This window comes from Protopterus annectens, chromosome 11.part0 (assembly GCF_019279795.1).
Source record: "Protopterus annectens isolate FY-2018-M chromosome 11.part0, PAN1.0, whole genome shotgun sequence".
NCBI classification, from domain to species: Eukaryota; Metazoa; Chordata; order Ceratodontiformes; family Protopteridae; genus Protopterus; species Protopterus annectens.
This window is the reverse complement of record NC_056745.1, coordinates 245,623,591-245,640,814: the sequence shown is the minus strand read 5'-3', so window position 1 is coordinate 245,640,814 and position 17,224 is coordinate 245,623,591. Positions and strand designations below refer to the sequence as shown.

The window sequence follows — 17,224 nt, the reverse complement described above, 5'->3', positions numbered from 1 at the left end:
CGGATGTCTCCAACATGTATGTGTCTTGTGTAGTAGACTTTATGAATGTCATATATTTTATATTGTATACTGTATGTATTTCTCAAAATGTTTTTTGTACTTGTTCATTTGTGGAGCTTTTCTCCCCGGGTCTCCACTGAAAACAGGCCATCTCAGACCCAGCTGGACACTCCCAGTAAACGGAAATAAATAAAAAAATAATTGGTTGCCCTGTGTAAAAGTAGTGGAGTAGCAATCATCCTTCCGAAATATTTCTCATACAGCAAGAATATGTGGATTTTCTATTACCAGCACTGCTTGAAGACTGGTCCATTTATTAAGACTGCATCCATTTAGGCAAGCAATTTTAAGGTCTTTATTTCTGATGTGGTAGGTGATTTGTTTCTCTAATTGAATGAGAGCTGGGTTGAGGTGCTCCTGGGTTTGCATGAATATCACTTGAACGTATAGGTTTTTTGGGATGCGGATAGGTGAGTTCTGTCTTTATGATTTGTAATAGAAATTGTTTCCTAGTAGCATAAGTGTATTTATTGCTGGTGTCAATCAGTAGATTGTTTTTATTTGCCAGTAGTGGGCCTGAATAGGGTTGGAACATTCCCGACATGGATGAGAGAGACAAAGTATCTGGAATGAATAGACTTAAGGTTAAAGTGACAGACAAAATAGTAAGACAGCACGCTAAGGAAAGTATTGAGAGATTAAAAACTGGCATTGATTCTGCAAGATTGTTGGGCTTATAACTTGTAAAGACTGTGAGAGAGCTTGCATGGGAAATTGTCAGAGGTGTAATAGGCAATATAATGGGGTATGAGGATGAGAGAAGGTGGTAAACTGGAGAGAGAGGGCTGGTAGGAGTCTGTGATAAGTAGTGTAATAATGTCTTTTCAGTCCTAATTAAGGTATGTGAAAGGATGGGTAAAAGAAACACCCCAGCCTAAATTTTACCAATGCTGTAAATCCATTGTATTCCATTCAATGAAAAGGCAGAAGCTCCAGACACGGTATAAACAGCTAGTAAGGCTGTGTCAATAGATGGGCTGAAAGTGCAGCCTGTATTGCCCACCAAGGTTGAGTTAAAACACTTGTAAATGCCTCCAGCCACTAAGGGTAAGATTTAAAATGGCCAGATGAGAGAGAGAGAGAGAGAGAGACCACAGCCTACCTGTCACCCAGGCTGTTTGCAAGGGGTTAAGTAGCTCAGCCTACCTGCCACATTGACTTTTGTAGTAGTACAGAGGAAGAAGTAAAAAGTGCAGCCCATTTACACTTAAAGAAAATGGATCTGACAAGAGGAGGATATCATCCTAAATGCCATCTAGGCTGTGATCATAGGTTAAATTTGAAAACAACACAACCAACTAGTACTTCGTAAACACAAAAGACAGCAAAACTTGCAGATGTTCTCCTTTTCCAAAACTTTATACCGTAAGCGCTTTCGTAAGGACTAGTATCCAAACTTCCTCGGGGGGGGTAACACAAAAACATAGCCCCAGGTATTTCATTTATTCAATTATGCCACAAATATTTTATATATATTTTTCTACTTAATACATTTGTATTTTATATTAATTCAAGTCACTAATTTAGTGTCTAGGCATTTAGTAATAAAATCATGAATTATATATGGAAATACAAAGTAAATACTTTTCCATAGGAGGAAAGGAATTGAGTTATTTATTTAATTATTCAATTGTTTTTTTTATATAATTGTTTTATTTATTAATTGTATAAGTATACAAGTCATTGACTGCTTGTGTAACTTTGTCTGAGGAAGTTTGGATACTAGTCCTTACGAAAGCGCTTACAGAATAAAGTTTTGGAAAAGGAGAACATCTGCAAGTTTTGCTGTCTTTTTGTGTTTACCACAGGTTAAATTGTAGAGATTAACTGCTGCTTAAACTGCCAGAGTAGCAGTATAAGCATAAAAGTACCTAATAGGAGACCAGGCTATCTGCCACTTAGGCTAGGTGCAAAGACGTGTGGTATAGTCTGTGCCACCTAGGCTAGGTGCAAAGATGTGGTATAGTCTGTGCCACCTAGGCAAGGTGCAAAGATATCTGGTATAGTCTGTGCCACCTAGGCTAAGTGCAAAGACGTGGTATAGTCTTTGCCACCTAGGCAAGGTGCAAAGATGTGTGGTATAGTCTGTGCCACGTAGGCAAGGTGCAAAGATATGTGGTATAGTCTGTGCCACGTAGGCAAGGTGCAAAGATATGTGGTATAGTCTCTGCCACCTCGACTGCATTTTGTAGAGGCGAAGAAGGTAATGAAAGACCAAGGAGGAGAATCTGGCAAAAGTAGATGATGAACAAACTATATGCTATGTAGGATTTGTGCAAAGGTTAACTTGCACAACCTTTCTACTGCCTAAACTATTATAACAATTTGTATAAAAGATGAAATAGTCACGACAAAAAGCATAGGTCAAAGTTGACAGCATAAGCACAGGCAGTAGGTGAAGACTGGAGTGAGAGGAAGAGGGATCTAATGAAGGAAGAAGTGAGAGACATGTTTTGTTTAAACAAAATGACTATAAACGCAGTATACTTCTGTAAGCCATAAATGTGCAAAGGAAAAAGCGAATTACAGAGATAAATGTAAAAGTACAAGAGGAAGGCCGATGTTTATAGTATAGCTGACGAGAAGAAAAGGAAAATGCTGAGGTAAAACGATACCACTGATCTCACCAAGTTCATTTAGGAAACGTTATTTATGAGTTAGCCTTGTTATCATAGGTAAAGTAAGGACAGGTGTGGCTGGTGGTGTATTAGCTATGTAGTAAAATGCAGTGTGTTGCTAAGAGATTCAAGAATATAATAAATGTTTCATAGATATGTACTAGACTAACAACCACTGGGGCCTTTTTAAACCTAGCCATACATACCAAAACACTGACAAGTTTTCTGGTATCCTTTCTAAGTGTAAGCAGAAGCCTGGAAGATGAATCATTTATAGGCCACCTGTGTCCATTAGAGATATGGGTACCAAACCAGAGATGTGTTTCCTATTCCTCATCCAATTTTCCAAGTTGCACTTGAATTGGGTTAGGGAGAAACTGCACTTCACATGGATGGGGAAGCCTGTTCGAGAGAAAGGGTAAATAATACCCATTTGTTAACCAGGCAACCTGGGAACAATGTCAAGTTAAGTAACTTGTTCATGGTAGTACAGCAGGCAAATGAGGATTTTGAGAATTTAATGCTATACCACAGGAATTAGAGCTCACAGCCTTATCCCTGTGCTCCAACTGCCAAATTGTTATACTGCCTGATTTAGTAGGGTCAAGAAATTTCAAAGTCTAGACGGAAGAGAGCATAAGTTAGCTGGAGTCAAGAAGTCAAACTTTTTGTAAGGCTAAGTTGAGTTGGGGGTGAGTGTTTAACTGTTAAACAAAGGCTAGGGCTGCTGGATGAGCTTTGCGAAGATCAGATAAAGAATCTTATTAATAGAAGGCCAGCTGAGTGATATAATAGGAATAGTGATGCATTTAGTTTTGATGATGCAGATTGTAAGAGTAGTTGAGTAAGTATAAATCTGGTGATAGCGGATTAGGGAGGTGAGCAAAACAATGCTATACAGGACTTTCCCCATAGTTAGTACAATACAGAAAACAACTGGAGAAAATGTCTTAAGAGCCCTTAATGGCAAAAATGTGCTCTGAGAAAAAAAAACGACTAAAGGGTACAAAGATCAGTTAGAGAAGTGAATTAATAAAATCGGGACACACTAAGTGGGACAGCACAAGTAGCTGAGTAAGCAAAGGCCTGGAACTACCAGCAGAAATAAATATTTTGTAAAAGAGGTACATAATAGTGCAAAGTTTAGCTGGCAAAGAGCAACTATATGAAAAGCCTTAACTTGAATCTGCAGTAATGTGGCTATTAAGTATTTTTAAACAATCTGTAGCTGAGACTGTGCAGAGTCTGAAGGTTTTCATAGTGGGGCAGCAGGAAGAATTGGGGACTTGCATTACCTGTGTAAAATAAAAAGTAAAATGGGCAAGTTCGGAGACTTAAGCAGCTATGAGTTAGGGAAAGTAACATCTAGCTTCACTTTTACAGAAATCAAAGCAAATTACAACACTAAATTGAACTCTATAAATGAGTAAGAAACTACACATTAAACAGAACCATTAACAGACTGTTAGCATGTAAAATGTGACTGGTTGCTGTTGTTTGCTTTATCTATATCCCCCACCCTCAATGTGAAAGAGTTTACATGTTTCAGTAAAGAAAATAACTTTTAACCATACAAAAAGTATATTGGCTACCTTTTAAATAAACTCTGCACAGTCATATTAAATGCATTAAAATAGTAAGGCTTCTGGGGAGGCAACTACATGTATATTTTATTCAGTTCCTACAATTTCAAATGTCATTTATTTTTATGCTGTCCTGCTTGCCAGTGCCCCTTTATACACTTCCCTTAGCATAGATGTGTCCAACCTGCGGCCCGCGGGCCGCATGCGGCCCTCAGAGCTCTTCCATGCGGCCCTCAACCTCTAACTGCAACATGGATGCACGCATGCTCCAAAACACTTTTTTTGTTTTGTGTTTTTCGCTCCCGTGACCTGTGTAACTCTAATGTCGGTGTGCGCATGCGCCAAAGCACCCTTCTAGTTTTGTTTTTGAGCCAAAAAAGGGTCACTGTGTTTACTACATTATTTTGAGCCGAACAATCAGTGTGTGTGTTCTCGCTGAAGGACTCATGTATGGATTTGCCGCTGTTGCCTTTGAAAGGGACAGCAATTACCTGTGTTAATAGGGAGTGAGTGCATACATGAAAGCAGAATTGTGTGCGTGAAAGTAGAAGAAGAGTGTGTGTGTGTATGTGTGTATATGTGTGCATGACAGAGAGAGACGCATGTACAAAGAGGCTAACAATGATCAGTCTACCTACTGAACACAAACAAGTTAGCTCTCAAATATGTCATACATTAAGAGTACACTTTCATTAAATTGTGACTTTCCTGACAGGGAGAGTGTTATATTGAACATGAACTCATACCTCTTAACTGTATGGATTTTCCAAGAATGTCTGGATTTTTGCCTCATCTTCCAATTTGTGTCTTGCTTAGGAAATAAAAGTAGTCATCCAAGGTAATGCAGTTCCAGGGAGTAAGAATGAGACAGCAGCCTAGGGTTAATGGGTCAGTAGTGGACTGACTATGTGGGACTGTTGCATATAAAGTTGTATTGTTTTTTCAGACAAACAAAAAAGCACCTAGTACTGTTTCTTCATTGGTGGGTTCTAAGCAGTGGTAGATTGGACAACAGTAAGCATAGCTTTGGCGGATCATCAATACTGGCAAATCAAGTGGGCACAATGTCATTTTTTAAATGTTGGGGATTTTAGTGTGTATGTGTGTGCTTATGTGTTGGGAGTGCTGCAACAGTAGACGATTATTAAAGACAGAGACTTACGGACTGTGGAGACTGTTTCTTTGTTTCAAAACCTAATACTTGGGTACGCATGCCAGAAGTAGATTTTTTAAGACATAGCTTCTTGCCATTTACAGTGGATGGATATTTACATTTAATTGACAGTGTATTAGCGTGGGCCTGTGGGGTTCTGAAGGATGCCAAGTCTACCACTGCCAATGTCTTGCAAAGTGACCTGAAAATGGATATTGGGATGTTACTGAAAAAATATAGTAAGTGGGTTTAGTTTAATTAAACAAAGTGTACTTTCAATTTACAGGCCATAATTTAATTTTATTTCAGGTAATCCAGATACTGGTAGATTGTATACCATTAGACTTAATTAGAAACAAGCAGCCCTAGTTTCAGTGAAAGCTCTGTGGTTGCTTGCAGGTAGGAAGTTGCAGGATTTTGATGCAATGTGTTTTATTTATTATTTTTAATGCATTTGTCATTTCAAAGCATGGTTTTCTTTGATGCAAAAGAAGGCAGGACTGAATGAGCCATGTAATGTTTAACTGACAATAATGGGATAGAAAGATTATAAGTGATGTATAATGTTTGCAGCTACAGTTGTTTCAATGGTGTCTGTGATGCATAACTATTTTTGGGCTTGTGTCCCACTTTTATTTTTCGCTTTGTCCAGATTTCTTGCTCTAAGGTTGAGAGGTATGGTTCCATACTAAATCAGAAGTTGTATTTACCTTGGAAGACTTTTCGGCATAATTATGAAAAACAGATCCTTTTTAATATCTCTGCTTATTTCTAATATAAACTGCCATGTAACCTTGCAAATAACCTTCTTATTAAGCTACTTTACTTCTTTTGGAATTGACAGGTATGATTCATCTGTTCGTACATAAGCATAGAGTGCTAATGTGACTGTGATTTCTTGCAGCAATCTGTGGTTTACATAATCACAATAACTTTTCTTTGTTTCTGGGTGTGTAATCAATTTAACAGTTTTAAAGATGTTTTCCAAAAATAAATAAATATATAATAAATAAATAATCCTCTCTACACTTGGAGCTATTGACAAAGTCTGGGAATTTGTTTTTGGTCAGCATTACAGCTCAGTAAACTGTCAGTCTGTGAGTAACTTCTGCACAAATTAAAATGTCTGTCAAATGGCTTTAGATTGGAAGGAAATTTATTTTTATTTATTTTATTTTATTTTACATTTGTTTACCGGGAAAGTCTGACTGGGAACAGGTCCATTTTCAGTGGAGGCCCGGGGAGAAAAGCTCCAAAAATAACACAAAACAATATAATACAATAAATGAGAGAGAGAGACAGCAAATTATGGATGTAGTACTCATACAATATGGCAGAGATTACATTTCGTAACAGTGAGAATCATTGAGGTACAGAATAAACTTAAAAACATTTTTTTACAGTTATAATTACAGCAAGGCAAATATCAATGAGTTAAGTTTTTAGGAGAAAGCTGTTTGTACATAGCTGAATATAATTTTACAAATGGAATTTTTAGTTAAACATGCCCCTCTTCTTGAGCAACTAGATTTGAGTAACCAATATTAGATCTTAGCCATCCAGCTGGGAAAGGTTAGTATGTGGATTTTCCATCTGGTTTGATGAAGGCTATGCTACTTACCCAAGGACTACATTTATGGCTATCCATCCAGCCATCGTGTTGCTCAACTACACTGTTTGATAATGAGAAGAGCTTTCTACAGAAGTTGAAGGTTTTTGTGTCAAGAACCTGTCCATAAAAAGTGGCTTGTTTATGTTGCAGTGAAAGCTGTGGTCTTTGTTGTGAGCGTTTTAAGTATAACCAGTATTTCTGAGGTAGAGGAAGTCTCTTAAGGCAGGATTTTTCTTAGCCTGGAAAGCAAGCCAATGATGAAATTTGTAGGGGCCAGTGAGAGACAGAGGAAAGCAAGAAGATTTTTAGTCTGTTTGGATAACTAAGTGAACTTAGTCCTTTGACCTTTTTTGTCAGAAATGGTTGCAGTCTTTCTTTTGGCAGGGTGTTTTGCTGAGGCACATGCTAAAAGGGGCATTGCACTCAATAATGGCTCTTGTAAAGGAAGAATACAGGGATATTATGACCACCTTGTCTCTGGATGAGATATCCTTACTAATGAAGTGGGTCATGTAAAAAGCTTTCCTTACAACAGAGACAACATGGTGGTCAAAAGTCAGGTTTCTATCAACCTGGGTGCCCAAGTACCACCATTAATTTTATTTGCGTGCTTACAACATTGTTATTAATGTGATAATTTGTGGGGACATCACTCTCCTCAAAGGGGAAGATGATGCATTTTTTGGCATTTAGCTTGAGGCCATATTTCTGGCACCAGCTATTTGTTTGGGTGAGACCCTCTTGTAGCTTATTCAGAATTGTTTTATTAAGTCAGTAATGTGAATTCTTTGCTTTACTGCAAATTTGTTGGGTTATGTTTGTGGATTATAGTATTGTAGGACTGCTGATGTTGACATTTTACATAGTTGGAGTGCTGGAATGGTTTTCCCAGTGAGAAATGCTAGTGCTGTAGTGAATATCTGTTTATTTGTAAAAAAAAAAAAAAAAAATATAGATATAGATATATAGATATAGATATAGATATAGATATTAACTAAGATGTTAGAGTTAACTGTTAGATTAGAGAATTAGAATTAGAATGAGAATTAGAATTTTAAGGCAAATATTAGGCATTTATTACATTTATTCATTGTTCAAATGCACCTACAGTACAGCCAGGAGGTTGACTGTGGTCTGAGTTAACTATATGATATATTTTATATAAGACCATTTCTGTTCACTCAATTCCCTTAGCACATGGTAATTAACATGTAAAGTGCAGAGTGTTAATGATAATTACATGCATTTGCAAAGAGCTCATCTCCAAGTTAAATTAGTTGGTAATGAGGAGAAAAATACCTACCATCTTTACAGACATCAATGAATATTTGTAAATTTCACTTGGAACTCACTATATACACTTCTTATGGTTAAATTGCACTTGTAGGTGTCTTGTCTACCAATGACAGCATTTGCTAATGGAAAAAAATAGCTAATCACTTGGCAAATACAAGAAAACTAAAATTTTTATACATTTCATAATTTTCTTATTTTTCAAATCTAGTTGCTTAAAAAAAACTGTGTATAACTTAATGCAAGGGCGTTAATCTAGATATCCATTTCTATAAAACAAAGGAGATCATTGTGTTAATTCTGCATATAATGTGTTCAATACACTTCTACATCCCCCACCCTAGCAGCTCAAGGTTACAACAATCTCTTAACTTTTAACTTTTCTCTTCAGCCACTCGCCCTACTTCAGTGAAAAGCACAGGTACATTATAACTAAGAAAAATGGCTTTCTTTGATATTTTAAATGTATACAGCAGTAAGACTCCCCCACCTCACATTTAAAATACTCCTGACAGCACCCAGTACAAAATTAATTTATAGTACAAGACATGTAATTTATATCATACTTTTTTTACACAAATAAGAACAAAAACTGTTTCTTGGTTACTACTTCAGTCCCTTCCGTGTCCTAACCATTAATGACATAAAATATAGTATTTGCTTTACAGTTCACCCACCAGTTTGACATGGTCAACAAAATTCCAATCACTCTCAGCCACTGCCACCACTTGAAATCTACATTTCACATGTCTAATATCTAATCATATATCTAATGGGATTGATAAATCTCCCATTTATTCTGTAATTTCACAATGTTGTTGGTCATCTCCATCTTTCAGCACCAGTCTCTGGATCAAATCCAAAGTATACTGATTTTCTGATCAGCTTCTGTGCTTTTTGTCTGTCACCCAAGTATTTTATTTTGGAACAATGGAAACATGTTTACTAGCAAGGTCTCTCTCTGGGCTTTGTTATTGCCAAAAGAATGAGAAATAGAATAACCTTCTCCTTGCCGTCCACTATTTGTTTGCTAAATCTATTCCTTCCTTAGTCTGTTCTGTATCAAAAAAATATTCTGAAGACAGCTGGGTACAGCAGCTTGAATCTTACACCTGCTTCTCAACATGTCCTGGTTGCTGGGAATAAACTTGCTTATCTCCTATCTGGTCTACAATAAATTATTTTCCTCAAACACACTTATCTCCAGCTGTTAATACTTTCCTTTGTGCCACAATTTAGTCAGTGCCACCTCTTTCTGCTGTTACGATTGCAACTTTATTAATATAGATCTTTACGGCTAGGTTTTGAGTACACCCATGATGTGACCTTTTAATTAACAAATCCTGCTGTGGATCACCAGTTCATTTGCTTATTTGTACTTTCATAAAATTAATGCAGTCCACTTTCTCAGGTGTAGCAGCAAATTTCAGGTGTTCTCTGCACTTGCTGTCATCTAATGTCAGTTTTGAAATGGTTGCTCTTGCAAAGCCTTATGCTCAGTTAGCATTTTCTTCATTTAAGACAATGATTATTGTAGATTTATCACCTCATCAGACTAGCTAGTTAACGCTTCTATGTTTCCATCCTTTTATCTGTATATATGTGTGTGTGTATGTGTATATATATATATATATATATATATATATATATATATATATATATATAAATATAGATAGCTATACAGATATATATATATTCCTTCAGTGTTTCACTTACACACTTTTGAGCGTTTCTGATTTGTTTTTTCTCTGAATTACTTGGAAGTGATGATCTGTACCAAAGCTAAAACTTGAATTGCTTTTTGCTGAACATCTGCAAGAGTCTTCCCATCCATAGTTTTCTCTACCTGTTTTATAGTTTATTTTCTGTTACATTTTTCAGATTTCTTCTTCAAGCCAGTGACTGAGATGTATCCAATTTGATTTCTTTAGGGGCTTTTATTCACAACTGCAGTTTTCTCACAGGGAGAATTCTGATAAGCCTGTTAGTTGATCAGTGTGCAGCCATCTTAGAAGTCAAACAATTCCCTTTTCTGCCTCTTGGAGTGTTCTAATGATGGTCAGTCAATAGGTAGCAGCTAATTTAGTTGGGTACACATTACTTATTTACTGATTATATACTTACTGCACAGCAAGTCTTCTCCTAAGCTTTAAAATAGAAATCACAAATACTCAGAGAACTATTCCCTTATCTATACTAGATGCAGCTACAGTGCTTTGCAGTGACTAAATAGAAATGGCTATCATAGTGGCAAAATAAAACCGAGAGAGACTTATTGTGAAATGTAAAAATATAGTACACATTACTGTTTTTTAGAAGACCTACATTAGTGTGTACTGCTGTAGGTAATCCCTCATGGGTCCCGTACTACCCAGTGACTACAAATAGCACAGCTAAAGCTACATTACTAAAGTCCAAACATAATAACTTTCTATGCAGGTTACTGCAGAAATGGATCAGATTCATTGCAGACTAATGTGTGCCATATATGACCTGGCAGACTAATGTGTGCCATATATGACCTGGCAGACTAATGTGTGCCATATATGACCTGGCAGACTAATGTGTGCCATATATGAGCTCTAAACAAGTGTCAGTCTAATGCTGCAAAAATGCTAGTAAATGACATTTGACAGCAGAACCAGAACTATACATATGACTGAGGATGAACTATTAGTTGTATGTACACCATATGACTTTATACACAGGAACATGTGGCCAGAAACATGACTGCATAACAGTGACCATTGTCACAGTGGTATGCACATAGTATTTATATTGCCCTGGGGATCTAAGAAATCTAATCTGTCTTTATTGAAGTAGATACATATTAGCCAGCACTCAAAATAAATAAGTAAATATGCAGAACAACGGCCAAAATCACCGACCCAAGTACAACACAAGGGCGAAGGGAGTCAAGAAGTAGGTAATCAAGTTGAACAACCAACCATTAAACCTACTATCCTATATAATAGAACTTTAATATAATATAATAGAACTTTAAAATTTACAACTTCTCTGACTACGACATTGACCCTAGGCTATGTGATGTTTTTAGCAGGGCCTTAACTTTTGTACCAGACTACCACTTTAGACTTCCTGAAACATTAATTGATTTAAACTCTACACCAGTAAACTCAATTTGAATTTGATGTTTGGTGAGAACAGTTATGTTAACAATAGCCTGAGAGTGTCTAGTACATACAACCCACTGATGCACCCATTGTTGGGTGTATTTGAACACTTGTGAGTTTGACCTCAGACATCTGCAAAGAAACAACAAGAACAGTGTTGGTGCACTTAACATGGATGCTGGTGAAAGGGAAATTCTGAATTTAACCAAAGGTCTACCTATCTGTTTTTTAAAACCAAATAAGGGAGGTGGACTAGTAGTTATGGAATCAAATGACTACAAGTCAAGGATGCAATTCGTTTTGGAAAGTGGTATATATGCTGAATCCAGTGTCAGTGAGATGAATGGGGCTTACAAAAAGGTTCATTGTTTCTTGATTTATTCATTGAAGGTTTGATAGACATGGACACATTTAACTACTTGTCCACTAGCCCTAAAATACCAACATTATTTGGGTTGCCGAAATTGCATAAGGATCAACAGAATCCACCCATGAGAGCTTTAGTCAACTCCCAGGGCTCTATCACATACGCTAGTGCGAAGTACATTGACTATCTTAAAGAAGTATGTTGTAAATGAAAAACAAGTATGCAGAGACTTATGAGCATTTTTAACTTCCATTAACAACATTAAATATGATGAAACTGTAATGTTGACAGTAGATGTAGTTGACTTATATTTCTCTATTCCCCATGAGGAAGGTATTGAGGGGGTAGTTGAGAGATTATTAATGCATGGGGCTAACAGTAGAGAAATTAGGTTATTTCAGGAAATCATGGAAGTTATTATTCTGACTACTTCCATGGTGGTGCAGTGGTAGCGTTGTTGCCTCACAGCAAGAGGTTCTCCCGTTCGATTCTCGGCTTGGTTTGGGAGTGCCTTGTGTGTGGAGTCTGCATGTCTTCCCCGCGGTCGAGTGGGCGTTTGAAAGACATGCGTTGAATGGGCATGCCTTCATTGAAGGTTGGGCGTCGGGCTGGCAACTCAACACCATAAAAACTAACTGCCAATCATTAGCGGACCGGAGTTCCGCTGTGGCGACCCCTAACCGGGAAAAGCTAAAAGACAAACAACATGGAAGTTATTCTGACTAACAATTTTGTAATGTTTGACAACCTGATTTATAAACAACAAATTGGTGTGGCTATGGTTTCACCATGTGGAGGGAGCTATGCTAACTTGGTACTGGCTAGCTGGGAACATAAGAACATCCTTTCGGATAATGGGTGGACTCACAGAATAAAGATGTATACAAGGTTTTTGGATGACATCTTTATACTGTTTAAAGGTACTGAATCCAAAGCCCAGAGTTTTGTACAACATCTTAATAGCAGTACCAGTTTTTTTCAAGTTCACCCACACATACCATGAGAACACCATTACGTACTTAGACATTGAGTTAAAAAAGAATATCGAAGAACAGCGTTATGTTGCTAGGATCTACTGTAAACCTACATATTCATAACTCTATGCTTCACTACATGAGTTTTCATCCTATACACCAGAAAAGATCCGTGCTAAAAGGACAACTTGTCCATGCTGCAAGGATGGTGATGGATGATGTGACCTTTTTTGAAGAATGTGAGACACTTAAGCTTATGTTTCTAGAGAGAGGTTACCCAGACACATTGGTCCTTGATTTAGTAAATGAAGTTGTAAACAAAAGGAGAGAAGGGTTTTATAAACCACTTCTTAGACCTACTAGTAGGTCAAGTAACCTTAGAAGAGGATGTGAGGTTGGAAGTAACCACCAATATAAACTATGATGGTACACAAATTGAAGGTGTAGCCACCAGGAAGAGGTCGAGTAGTTTTGTTACCTCAAGTTAAAGCAATTGAAGTTATATTGAAAAGAAATTGGAACATCTTTATGATGGAACCAGATGTGTTGGAAAAGTTGGGTAATTCACCATCCTTTATTTGCAGAAAGAACAGGAATTTGAAACAGATCTTAGAAATGGAACCACAGATCTGTAGTAGATCTGGTGGTACATTTAAATGTGAAAGCTGCAATTATTGTAGATATATCGCAACAGGGACAGAATTTACAGTAGGTTCTTTTAAGGTAAAGACTAAGGGTAGATTTAATTGCAACTCAAAATCCATTGTCTATTTGGCTAGTTGTGTAGCCTGCCCAGCATATTATGTTGGGAAGATGGAAAGAAAACTCAGAGAGGATTTATGAGCACATTTACCATATTAGGAAAAAGTCACCCTTTTACGCTTTGGCTAGGCACTGTTCTGATCATCCAACACACCACTTTCAATTCAGAGTGATTTGCCTGGTTACAGTTAATATAAAAGGGGGTCCTTACCACTTAATTTTAGAAAAACAGGAGTTGATGTGGCAACTGCGACTTAACTCCTATAATCCTCCAGGTTTAAACGAAGTTACTTCCATTGCTTGTATTTTAAAATTAAAGAGCTTAATGCGCTAAATAAGTCTTTAGTTAGGCTATGTGTTTTAATGGTCCTACTTGTAGTAAGTATGTAGAGTATTTGCTTTATATTTGGTTAAATCTGGAAATATAGGTTTTAGTTTAAGCCTCAGCTTGCTTTATTACTTTGGTGATTTGTGAAAGTATCATATGCTTACCTGATTGCAACTGTTTAATGTTGAAACTGCAGTCTTTTAATTTAATGTTTTCAACAACCACCCGAGTGTTTTGCGTTGTTGAACACCTTATTAGGAGTACCTAGGCTACTCACAACAAGGTACATATAATTTATTCATGTACATTCACTTTTTAGTTTTATTTTAAAATTTGTGTGATAAGTCCTTTTTCCTTTATTAGATAGCAGTGAGACAATGTGTCTTTACACGCTGTATGTGCATTACAGCTGTCAATGTATTTGTCTCCCACAACCTTTTTACTGTTGCCTCATTTGTGATTAGATTAGTTGCTGACATCATGTTTAAGACTTAATTAGTTCAATACCATTGGTAAATAATTTTTTGAAACCACCATGTGGTCTGTATTTAAGTGAGTAATTGTGTTTATTTCCAAAGGTCTGAAGAAGTCTGTTAAATTGAGATGAAAAGCGCTTATCCATTACTTGTGCATTCTACCATTTAGTTGCTTTATTTGCAACACAATAAACCTGTGTTTTTACTTTTTCTACGTGTTGGAGACTGTGTTTTTGGTCAGCGTTTGTCATTCGAGTTTCAGTTTGGATTTGTTGTTGGACTACTAAATATGCAGAACAAACATGCCAAAATATTCCCACATTCTGTTTTGCTGCAGTAATTTTGAAAACACTACTTTTACATTTACACTTAAAAATATTATAAATGCAACATTGTATGCCTCTTGCTCCCCACTAAATATTATTGCACCTCAGAAGGAGGGAACATTTTCCCATTGTAATAACAGTGCTGCAATCCCTTGGCCAGAATCGCTTACCATACATTTTAAGGCTTTGTGGGGTATGAAGGTTATATGAACACTATATCAGCTTTAAGTAAAATAGAACTTGCTGGATACACACGGCACGTAACTCTTTATTTAGAATAAAGAGTTACGTTTTGTGTGTATCCAGCGAGTTCTATTTTACTTATTGCTTCTTCTTTATTATCGCTGGTTACTTCATCCAGAGTTGAGGACTTTATTACTACCTCAGCTTTGTCTGACTCTGCAGTAATTTATCTTACTGCATAGCTCCATTTCGATCACTGGTCGGTGATTAGAAACGAACATAGAGTAGAATCTCTTTTCAACCAGTCCATGTCATTCAGGACAAAAGTAAGGTAGAATTATTGTCTCAATATCAACATATCCATCACCAATGTCACATCTAGAAGTGCAGACAACTGTTTTTACTGAAAGGGTTCAGATCAGTACAGGTGTATAATACTTGCCTTTGCAGCCACCAGTCTTCCATGCCCCGTACCAGAAGTGGTCAGTGGGTGATTCTCCTGCCATTCCGAGCACTTGATTCTGTTATATTAGGTGCTAAAATTTCGCTTATGGACAAGGTGTAATTTAAAGGACACCAAAAGAGGAACATTGCTTTTGGGATTATGCCATATTATTTTTAGTTTCCAGAAAGATGGAGAAAACACCCCCATACTGACAATAAATATTTGATGTGACTACTGAAAAGTTCAGGTTAGTTGCAGTGCAGTTTCATTTTATCACAAAATAGATGGCAAATAAGGTTGTAAGCCAAACTGTCTAGACAGACAGCCCTGTCTATGCATCACTGTTTTACCACATTTAAACTGACAAGAGTAAGTTTGAAGTTTCAGTACTTCCAGCTAGTCCATATCAACCTCTACTGTACAAGTACTTAAGTATGTATGATGTTGTCTTGTGCTGGAGGCAAATCGGTCAGGAGGTTTAGAAAGCATTAAATGGTTTGCTGCTGTACAGAGAAGGTTCATTACCTATGAATGTGTGCTGTTGTAAGAGTTGTAATATGATTAACATTATTTAGATAAGGCAGTACCCTGGGGCAGTGGACTGTTCATGTTCCCTTGTATAATGTGACCTTAGGTGGGTGTGTTTGTTTGGAGATCCTTTTCAGACAGTATCCAGAAAAATGCTATATTTATTATTTGGGTGTCTACCAGTCACACCTAACTTAAAAAAAAAAAAAAAAGACTTTGTTTGCAATGTTGGAGGTAAGCACAGATTTCCTGAAGAGAAGTGGATTAACATTGCTTTGTATATTTTCTGTTCCATTTGGCCTCATATGTACAAACCGTAAGCATTACTTATCCTGGGAGTTAGATTATGTCCCTTGTTATTAGAATGTCTCCTGTCTATACTTAAGGTACCTTGTTAATATTGGTTAGTCACTAAAGCACATCCCAGTGCTGCTGTTAGTATGCCTTAATGTGATGTAAATCCAACTCTTTCCTCTTGCATTTAGTTGCTGTCTGCAGTAAGCAAAATATACTAACTAGGCTTTCTGACCATTCTTCATGTGTACATTTTATATTTCATTCTCAAGCCACCATGTATTTCATTGATGACAGAATAATTTATGTAGACCTCACATACGGGTTGAACATGAAACTCATGGTTGCTTTCATTTTTCATCTACACAGGAGAACCTGAGCTGCAGTAAAGAAGTCCACTCTAAAGATATTTCTTGTATCATAGGACAGAAGCCTATATCTTTCCCTCTGATCCTAACAAAACGAAGGTTTCCTTTTTGGATCTCTCCACTAATCGGTAAGATGAGCATGTATGAAGTGAGTGAGAAGAGAGCAGTGCTTTGGACAGATTAAAAAAAGTGCAGTTGTCATTCTGTTAAAAATATTAACATTACTTGATAAAAATAACCTGCCATGTTCTTGCAAAGAGAATATTCTTTTCATTTAGGTTGTTGGAAAACAGTATAGAGAGAAACACTTTACTTGCTTATTTGATAAGTGCAGAGGTGTTCTAGTGCTCTGAAGTGAACTTGTAGGGTTTCTAAGGTCACTAAATGGAAACAACGCTGTTTGCTTGGATGCCCAACAAAAATGTATACATTGTAGTAGTTTCCTACTTTTATAGTAAAATGAAATATCATTTCATTGACCTGAAGGAATTTCTAGAATAAATGTAAAATGTTGGGAAAAAAGCTGTTGAATAAGTCACATTTGGCAACAGCTGCAGTATTCCGTTTTCCAGCCACCTTACTTAAAACACTAAAGGAATATACTATTATACTTCAAATCTAGTTTCAGCAGCTTGTCACTTAACTCTTGGGCTCTATGGCAGAATCAAACTGTATATATTGATTAAAGATGATCAACCCAAGTGGTAAATTGTATAGAGA

General features: G+C 36.8%; 1 protein-coding gene across 6 annotated transcripts in view; it reads left to right on the top strand.

Moving 5' to 3' along the window:
- IRAG2 (inositol 1,4,5-triphosphate receptor associated 2) overlaps window positions 1-17,224 on the top strand; it is a 1,240,358-nt gene that overhangs the window by 636,882 nt on the left and 586,252 nt on the right. For all 6 annotated transcript variants that reach the window (XM_044087670.1, XM_044087672.1, XM_044087673.1 and 3 more), the window contains one exon: window positions 16,506-16,632. In XM_044087670.1, the coding sequence (XP_043943605.1) occupies window positions 16,506-16,632 (127 nt within the window). The remainder of the gene's footprint in view (window positions 1-16,505; window positions 16,633-17,224) is intronic.